Genomic DNA, 10,362 nt, shown 5'->3' on the forward strand with positions numbered 1-10,362 from the left:
TTTTTATGGCACAATGTTTGATAATTACAGTTTTTCTCAATTGCAACGGCGCACTCACAGTGACACTGGGACCCACTTGATCTTCATCATCACCTCACAGCCGAAGTCTTCTCTTGATAATGTGTTAACACTTCACATCCTTCAACAGAACCGTTACCACAGATCTCATAAAAAGACCCAGACCCATCACAGGTGACAATAATTACTTGCATGATTATGAATTTCTAATAGCAAAACATTTCAGTCTGCAATCTGCTCTCATTCCGAAGTCGTCAAATATCATTGGTTGGTTGTTGATTTCTGCGTCAGACATTGACGACAAACGTCCATCCTTTCGCGGCATCTCTAATGTCCATCCATCCACATATCCGGGGCCAGGTCACAGGAGCAAAGCGCACCAGACGTCCCTCTCCCTGGCAACACTTTCCAGGTCCTCCTGGAGGACCCCGAGGTGCTTCCAGGCCTGATGACATCTATAATCCCTCCAGTGTGTTCTGGGTCCTGATTCTGATCAGATCACCTCTTTTGACACGAAGGAGCAGCGGCTCTACTCCGAGCTCCCTCCAGATGTCTGAGCCCCTCCCCCTATCTCTCAGGCTGAGCCCAGACACGCTACGGAGGGGTTGGGTGCATTGTGTGCTGGGCGGCAGGCGTGCTGATCCCTGGCGTCTCAGACTGGCACAATGCACCTAAGAAGTGTCCCAGATTGTCAACAACAGACGCACCCAGGATACCTAGCGCGTCATATGTGGACGTGAAAGTCAAAAGACCAAGCGGCGATGTGAGTGAAAATGTGTCGCAGCCATCAGGTCTTACTCTGCTATAACAGATGTCACCTCTGTGTTGGAGGTCAAAGTCACGTATGAATGAATAAAAATAATAAAATGAAGAGAACTTTGTTTTAAAATGTCTTTTTTACAGTATTTCAACAGAGCGTCTCCAAAAGTGTAAAAGTGCAGCAGGGTTTTTTTCTCTGGTAAAATCATCATCAGAGAAAAGAATATAATTCATGCTGTGATACGCTCGCTTGTCTTTCATGCACATGCTCTGACTGCTGGTACGTGAAGTATAAATCACTCGTCTTGGCATCAAAAGGTTCTGTCGGATATTTTTGTTAAAACTAAGTTATTCATGCACTTTTATTGAGAACATTATACGACCAGCCAACCATCTTCCTCCCTGAAATATACGTCTGTACTGGACAAAATATTTCGCTCTGACCTTACTGACAGTTTTGCTTGATTGCTCAGACACAATAAATGAGACTGGGATCCACTCGATCTTCATCATCACCTCCTCAGCGCTGAAGTCTCCTCTTGTGAATGTGTTCACACGTTTTTCACAACAGTCAACACAGATGTCACTGACAAACCAAACACTTTGTCTGTGTTAAACAGAAGGAAAACATGTGTTCACAGTTGATAGAAATTAACTGCATGATTATGTGTGTGTGTGTGTGTGTGTGTGTGTGTGTGTGTGTGTGTGACAACAGAGTGAAACAATTAAGTTTCTCCTCAGGGATTAATAAAGTTTATCTTCTTGCAGAAAAGGATGATGAATACTGTTAAACAAAAGCACAGTGTGTTGCTGTGTGAAGAGTTCAGACACAACATCAGCTGTAGATGCTTCTACATTTATAGGCTGCTGCTGCTGCTGTGAGTGTGGGTTGTATCTGGGCAGCGATGAGTTCTGGCTTCAAGGATTTATTAAACTCTGCAGCCTCTCACAGTTTAACAAAGACAGTCCAAACAGAGCATCATCACACATGACGGGCTGATGAGTGTCACAGAGTCTGTGATGAGTCCTCAACAGCAAATACAAAGATCCTTTCTGACTGCTCTCAGATTGTATGAAACGCTCTTTGGGTAACCTGCCCTTTTTCTATTGGCCAGCAGAGAGAGCATCAGGATCCTCTCCCTCCCTCTCTGTCTCTCTCTGATGCGCTCGTGCCGTGTATCTGCGCTTTGACTCTGCGCGCTCTGTGTGAGGCAGACGGTCTAACTGGCTCTGATCCACCTTAAGAGTTGACTTTGGTTCGGGACCTGTGGATCAAAGAGGGGCCAGACCCCATGTCTGGACTGCAGACATGCTGAATCCAGTGCTTTTGGAAATCAGCGAACAGTAAAGAACTTTGAGGAGAGACTTGAAGAAGCAGCGCATCAGCAGAAAAAGTGTGGAGAGGAGAGGAGAGGACGCCGAGGGGAGGGGGGCTCGCTTTTAAAAAGTTAATCAAACATTACCAACAAAGTGTAGCTCCGCTACACTTTTTTCTTTAAAGGGGTTTCCTCTCCAGCCAGCAAAATTTCACCCAAAAGCAGACAACAGGATCGTCCTGCGCTGACGCGGCTGGTCGGCAGGAAGCGGCTGGTGGCGGCAGGGGTCCTGGGGGTCGTTATGGTTCTGGTTTTGGTCATCCTCATCCCGGTTCTGGTCAACTCAGCGGGGACTGCGGCGCACTACGAGATGCTCGGCACCTGTAGGATGGTGTGCGACCCGTACGGCACCAAATCTCCCACCAGCACCGCCACGGCGGACACGGTCCGAGACAACAGCCTCGTGCAGTCTTTACCCACTTTTATCCAAGGTCCGAAAGGGGAGCCGGGCCGTCCGGGCAAGGCGGGTCCGAGGGGACCTCCCGGTGAGCCGGGACCACCCGGTCCAGCGGGGCCACCTGGAGAGAGAGGTGAACCGGGCAGACCTGGTTTACCGGGACCTCCGGGACCCAGCGCAGCTGCCGGAGCAATAAGCGCGGCCACCTACAGCACCGTGCCCAAGATCGCCTTTTACGCAGGGCTGAAGAAGCAGCACGAGGGCTACGAGGTGCTCAAGTTCGACGACGTTGTGACCAACCTGGGAAACCACTACGATCCGACCACCGGGAAGTTCACGTGCTCCATCCCCGGGATTTATTTCTTCACTTACCACGTCCTGATGCGCGGAGGCGACGGCACGAGCATGTGGGCAGATCTGTGCAAAAACAACCAGGTAACACAAACTGAGCATGTAGGAGCAAACAGCAGCGACACAGCGTGACGCTCTGCGCGCGGACACTTTTCAAAACTTGTTTTACGCGCGACTTCACAGAGTTAACTCTCCATTTAACACATGTCACACACAGCTGGTGGAGTCAAGTGCTGACCACGAGTTAGGCATGTAACAGCTGCTGTTATTACGACCGAAATATCTGCGTGTGTGTGTGTTTGTGTGTGTGTGTGTGTGTGTGTGTGTGTGTGTGTTGACCAGGGAATTGTTCCCTGAAAGGCGAAAGACAAGCGGCAGCAGGATGCAGAGTCTGGTCATGGACCAGAGATGGATGGGCTTAATGGGACAGCAGGTCAGAGGTCAGAGTGTGAGGAGAAGCTGGGTAATTACTGGAGTCCTCATGGGTTTCTGCATTACTTAGGCGGGATGGAGAGAAGTGTGAGCTCTGAACAATGGTAACAAGACGCCGGCCAACAACAGGACAGCAGCGCTGCACCGCTGGGCTTTAATCCGTCTGATATGATCTTCATTATGTCAGTCATTACATGAGTGGCCATTTCTCTGTGATCTCAGCGTGTCTCTTCTCACCCGATATCTTTCAGGTAAAATAGAAATACCACAATGTAAAAGCTGTGAGTGGAGAGCTGCACTCACTCCTTGGAGAGCAGCGACATTATTCATGCAATTAATCCATTCTAATAACACGTGAGGCCATTTGATCAGCTCTGGTTTGTAAGAGGTGTCACAACCTTACAGACTCTCTGAGCTGCAGAAATACATCATAATATTTGGTGACTGCATGTTTGCAGCAAAATAAATAAATGCTTCAATAAATGAAAATACAGCGTTCAGTTCAGTTTTATTTATAAAGCCCAATATCACAAATCACAGTTTGCCTCACAGGACTTTACAGCAGACGACATCCCTCTGTCCTTATGACCCTCACAGCTGATCAGGAAAAACTCCCCAAAAAACCCTTTAACGGGGAAATAAATGGTAGAAAGCTCAGGAAGAGCAACTGATGCGATAGACGTGGTGTGTGCAGTACAAACATAAATATGCTGCTCATGTCTGGGTGTTTGGAATATTGTTATGGAATAAGGGAAGATGTGCAAAACATTCCTGCAGCCACAGTTGTTTGCTGTATCCTAACAGCTCAGTCACCAAACATAAAGTCATTTATTTTTCAGTGCAAAAAACGCAAGATAATAACAGCAAAGCCTGCGGCTGCACAGAGGCCCTTTGGTGCCTCCTGTCTCCTCTGTTGTGTGTCCTGCTCTCTGTGTGTCTCTGCAGTCATCAGGCTGTCAGCAGCAGATCTAATCCGTGGGGCAAACCAGTGTTGCAGCGTCGCTCCACCAAGCAGATCCCCTCCTGCCTGTCAGCCCGACACTGTAATGCTGCTGCAGAGCGCGCCCAGCGCTGCAAACATGTCTGGGATTAAAGCAGCAGAGCTGCACCCCGTGACAAATCAGCAGCTGCTCAAAGACATGTTTCAATTAGGACGGCGGCTACTGAGACTCTTACACACGGTCAGAGCACAAAAATGATCAACACATGATGATGGCGACCGTTGCTTTGATTTATGATCCATGACAAAATCACTCAGAAAATGTGACTTCACTTTACGTGATTTAAATCAGTTGTCTCCGTCTTACTGAGTCATTTTCTGTTTTTCTTTGAGTTCTAACAATGAAACGCAAATTATCTTCTTACGATAATCTTCTTAAAATCATCATCACTCTTCTGGTTTGTCGCGCAGTGACCACGTTACATCTCCTACAGGGGACAGAGACGTTTGTCTATATGAGGTTGTTTCCTGACGCTGTTAGTTTCCGTGCCAGTGTAATAGTGATGATGATAATTGTTGACAGCCAGTTATGTTTTGAACAGCACTCTGGAAATATTGTCACAACCTGTTTTTATCAGTTTAACATCTGCAAGATCAGACACATGCCCAGATTTAACGACGCAGAAAAAGTCACACATGCTTTCTGATCATCCGTCTCAAAACTGCAACTCACACAGCAGCCAGATTATTCTCCTCAGCATCACTGCACTGGGTGGTCGCCCATTATCTTTAGAATACACTTTAAAATGTTTTGAATCAGCTACTTAACCCCTGACAGCCCAGCGAGGCCCAGATCGAAACCTTTCAGCAGTCCCACGGACCAGGCTGAAAACCAAGACGGCCCCTGGTCTCTGGAGCAGCCTCCCCTCAGCGTGAGACATCGGCAGACTCCACCGAAGCTTTAAGTGCCCCGTTAAAACTCACTGTTACAAGAAGGCCTCTCTTTATAGTGTGTGTTTTATAAGCACTTCCACATATTTATGCTTTTATCTGCTGTAAATTCAGAGATCAGGTCTAATTTTTTTATACATATGTTTTTTTGTTTTACTCAGATTTCACCTGCGTGTATGAGCCTCTTTCTCCCATCCACATTTTACTTATTGAAACATGACATTGTATTTTTGCACTCGCTCCTCCGTCTGCTCCTGTGTGTCCTCTGTTTCTGATATTTTATTTTTTATCCTGTAAATCCTTTCTGCTTAACTTATTACCATCATTATTATTATTATAATAACTATTATTATAAATACCAAAGCAGCTGCTAACAGATCTGATTGTTGCTGATAACTCATTCTTTCGTTTTAATTATTGGCATTATTTGGCCTCTGGATCGGTGACAGACTCATCAGCAAGGCGCAGCCGATCAGCTAAAGGTGAAGCTGAGCGGCTTTTTCTTTTTCTAGATTGTGTAAATAGACGTGTGCAGGGAGACGATCTTTGTCTTAGTCTCTGTCCTCTGTCCTCTGCACGCAGGCTCCATCAACATCCTCCGAAATTGCTTGATGTCATCTGATGCTCCCCACAAAAACCCACAAATAGAGACAAAGATATTTAAGATGAATCTTGTCCTTATTGAGGTCTGTGGAAGATGATAATCAAATAATATTCCATTCATATAAATAACAAAAGGATAAATCTGACAAAGGGAGTTGTGCTGTATAATAAGTGTTTGGTAAGTGTACGTTAACTTGAGTAAAAGCTAACGTATGCTGGACTGAAGAAATGATCTGAATACTTTTTCCATCACAGCATTACTACAAGAAAAGTTTGTGATAATTAAGTAAAGACAACAGTCGGCTTAATACCAAAATATTCCCACAACCAGAGGACTGAAATGACCTACAATCAGATCAGTACAACCAGACTAAAAATATAAAAGAATAAAAATGTGTTCCAGACATTTCCAGCATTCCCTTTGTTCCAAAACTGGAACAACAGGAACTTTAAAACAGAGACAGATGGGGGTCGAATATCGGGACGTTTCCAGGCTGCACAGAGAAGAAGAAATCTGTCCAAGCACTGGTCTTTTTGTATATATGCAAAAGTCAGTCATATTTTGTGACCCCGCAGTCATTTGCTCACACTGCAGTGTAAGAGTCATGGTTAACTGGGTTATTCATCCATTCATCCATCCATTAGCTATACACGCTCATCCTTTAGAGGGTCGTAGAGGGGCTGGAGCTGATCCCGGCTGGCAATGAGACGAGACGAACAACCATCTACGCTCACACTCACATCTACGGGCAGTTTAGAGTCACCAGTTAACCTGCATGTTTTTGGACTGTGGGAGGAAAACGCCACTGACATGAGGTGAACATGCAAAGGCCCCGATCACACAGAAGGCGTTTTGCAGGTTGCAAAACACGAGGCGCACCGCACTGCCTTTTTTGTGTAAATTGAATGCTACTAGTAAAAGAGAAGCTACTGTCTGTAGCTCTGGTTGAGGGTGAGAGGCTGTCAGCAGATAAACAGAGATCTGTGTGGGTACATGAGACCCTAAAAAAGAGGCTGGATCATGGGGAGTACCACCAGTTGGTCCAGGAGCTTCTCCTCCATCATGGATGTTTACAGGCAGATTTTAGGATGACTCAGGGGCAGTTTGACAACCTGCTGTCTGTCGTCAGGCCGTATAGCTCTGGGTATCCAGCAACCACTACCACCAGTTTCTCCTCCATTGTTTACCAACTGTAAACTTGTTGTTGTGACCACCACAGAAGGCCCGACTGGGCAATGGGGAAAAAGCAGAGATGACGTGTGACATTTTTCCGCTCTGAGTTGCTGTTTTTTTAACTCGAGGAGTTCGGAACACTCCGGCAATAAAACGCCAGAACCCTAGAGCTCAGAAACATGAGGCGCGCAGCATCGTGAAAACAGCGAGCAAAAAGCTTCATACTCATGAAAAACTGTCACAAAAAGCCGCCTGCAGCTGCTGAAACACTTTGAATGTGATCGGGGCCAAACTGCAGAAGGGCCAGGTGGGTTTGACCCCAGTACCCTCTTTCTCCTTACTGTGAGGTGACCACTGCATCACCACACAAACATCACAGTGTGATCCACGTCTGGAGTCAACTCATCCTAAATTCCATTCACATCAGAAAGTCAGTTGGTTTAACAGATGATCTTTAACCTGAAAATAAAGTCGGGGCGCCAGGAGCCGATCCACAGGATACAGATCTGGACCAGGCATTGCAATGATAGCTGCTGCCTGTCAACAAACAAACACACAATCACACCATGCAATACATACAAACACCGCTGATTTCTTGTGACGGAGCTGACATGAAAACTATTTTGGTTCAGTGAATGTGTGCTGTCAGTCGGCCTGGTGAAGGCACTTTGACCGGTCTCTGTCCTCTCAGCTCTGCAGGAGCTGCTGCTGACAGACGGAGACGCTGAATGCAGGTTGGATTCGGTGTGAATTTTAACCTGCTAACTCCATTACATTGCAATGACAATATATGACAACGTCTGCAACATAACAAAATTCTCCAGACGTGACGTACGACATGTATGCACACCATGTCTGTTGAGTGACACTCATTAAAAGTGTCGAACACCCTACCGTTCCGAACTGTTAACATCTGCAGGCTGTTCTCACAATTTTTTCGTGTGTTTTCCTACAAAAAGCAACGCACCCAAATTCATACACGTCCCAGGTGTTTTTAAAGCTGCTGTGACCAATGTGCTGACGGCAGTAAACAAGAAAGCAGTCCTGAGTGCTTGTGAGGAGGCAGGACTGGGTGGAGGATGGGTTACGAAAAAACTTTCGCCCGGGACTTTAATTCATTTTAAGGTTCGACATCACAGTGCCTTTTTTTCCTAAACGTAACTGCCGTAATGTTACGTTAATTACTCAACTGTATGTTGAGGACATAATTTCATTCATGGGCCACACATTCGTAGGATATCATGGTCTATGAGAATACGCTGGCATCTGACACTGAGCCTTGAAATGGTCCCAGGCGCAGCAGAAGTGTCATGATGAACGGATAAACAGGGGCATGGAGGGGCAGAGTGAGTCCATACGTTGTGTGCAGCTCAACAGTGAAGTGAGATTTTACCTGTTTGATTAAATTAATTCTCTGTAAAGTTTAGGTGACTGGACAAAATTATGATGTCGCGCAGGATTCACAGGGATTGGCTGAATTTGCGATAACTGTTGCAGCATCCTGGAGGGACGGCTGAAATACAACATTAGAATATAAAACATGGTTTAATGTCTCAAACTGGTAACACTGGCAGTTCTGTACAGAGACGACAGAGACCGTCCGGGATTTGGAGGGATCGAAGACCAGCCCGGTCGCCAGGAGAAATGTCTGCATTGCACAGTTCTGCAAACAACAAATACGTTACATCTGCAAACTAGGGCTGGGTGATGTGCCTAAAAATGTTCTCACAAGAAAAAAAATCATATCAGTCGTATTGTTAATTATCTAAAAAAGGCTGTCAATTGTGGATTAAACTTTTATGTATCGTCAGAGCACGACGCATATTTGAGAAACAGCAGAACATTAAACAAATCTGAGGCAGATTCAAAACAATTGTAGTCAAAATGAATTAAACAATAAATACACAAAGAAATCTTAACTCTGGTACAGATGGTTTTAACAATGTCGTAAGTGTTTTAGTCGACGAAGGAAACAGAATAAACATAATATATATACATAATGACATATCCTGATCTTTGCTGAGCAACAGTTTTCTGTGAGAGGAATTAAAGGCCTGTTGATTTTAGTGATTTAAGCAAACAGTAGCCGGGGCTATAAACTGAAGTTTATCTGTGGTTTGCAGAAACTTATAATGCCAACACTGATGTTGAACATATTCTGATTGAAACCAGGATCAGAAGTAAAAGTTGAAAAGTTGAATAAAAAAATATAAAATATGCTAAAATGATTCTAATCAATCTAAAGTCGTCAAACACCGTCTTTTGTCAGTGGATGCTGGCGTCAGACACGGACGCAGGGAGACACCCTTCGTGGCGGTATGATGTGGACTGACTGACAACAGTTTGTAACATTGTCGGCAACTACTTTAATATAAATATCAACAGTCTGTGGGTCGGGCAGGAGGGGGACAGGGTGGGTCAAACAAACGCTGGACTTTCATCTGGGACCCTGGTGTTTGGTTCCTGTGTACATTTTAAGCCAAGTCATGATGTTGTTTTGTAAACCTAACCTTGTTCTTTTGTAGCATTGACTTGCTTTACCTTTATTCCAAGTTCATTTTGAAGAGACTGAGCATGTAACGAGCAGACGCTTTACATTTCCTGTGAAAACAGAAGTGTATTTTGACACATGTAATAACACATGTAACAAGTCACACGCCGTCTGCAAATGTCCAAAACTGACGCAGGAGGATACGTAGTGCGTAATGCTTTCACATGTAGGTGTGCTGAGAAGCTGGGATGAGAACACATTGGGTTAAAAGAAATTAACAGTGACTGTCGGTAGGCAGGATGTGAACAGTGGTCTGCTGTGACCGTCTGTCCTCCCTGACCCTCTGTCTAATGGCCGTCTAACACAAAACCACTGTTTATATCTGTTCATGTTATTAAAATGATCTGTTTTCTTATTTGTATTTATAGCAGAAGTCTGTCTGGGAGTCTGTCTGCTTCATTTTCTGTGTTAAACTTTTGTGTATTCCTGATTTATACTTCAGTTAAAATGAGTTATAGCCAACAAAATATACAGAATAACCAATAAAGTCAATAATTCTAACAATGTACGTAAATTAAACCAACAATAAAGCATGGGTTTTATTTGAATCCCACACCTCTGATTGGCCACACAGCACTTCTTGACACATCTCTCACATGTCTCGCCCACAGACTGTACATGTAGTGAATTGCAGTGGACACCAGAGACTCTAGCACCTTTTACACTGCCAGATTTTAGGCGAATGTTGGGCCGCTTTGCCGGCAAGCTGCGAGCGTTTAGACACACAGAGCCGGATTGGCGAGTTGATCCGAGGTGCCCAATTTTCCGCCTCGTAGGGTAGACATATTGGTGGAACCTTTTTGGTTTAAA

At 45.0% G+C, this 10,362-nt stretch overlaps 1 protein-coding gene across 1 annotated transcript in view; it reads left to right on the forward strand.

The window, feature by feature from the left end:
- The first annotated feature begins 1,954 nt into the window (after positions 1-1,954).
- The window catches only part of c1ql3a (complement component 1, q subcomponent-like 3a), a 20,487-nt gene continuing 12,079 nt past the window's right edge, over positions 1,955-10,362 (forward strand). Inside the window, exon 1 of the mRNA XM_050056101.1 lies at positions 1,955-2,985. Coding sequence (XP_049912058.1) covers positions 2,395-2,985 — 591 coding nt within the window. The 5' untranslated portion in view covers positions 1,955-2,394. The remainder of the gene's footprint in view (positions 2,986-10,362) is intronic.

Source organism: Epinephelus moara, chromosome 11 (assembly GCF_006386435.1).
Source record: "Epinephelus moara isolate mb chromosome 11, YSFRI_EMoa_1.0, whole genome shotgun sequence".
Taxonomy (NCBI): domain Eukaryota; kingdom Metazoa; phylum Chordata; class Actinopteri; order Perciformes; family Serranidae; genus Epinephelus; species Epinephelus moara.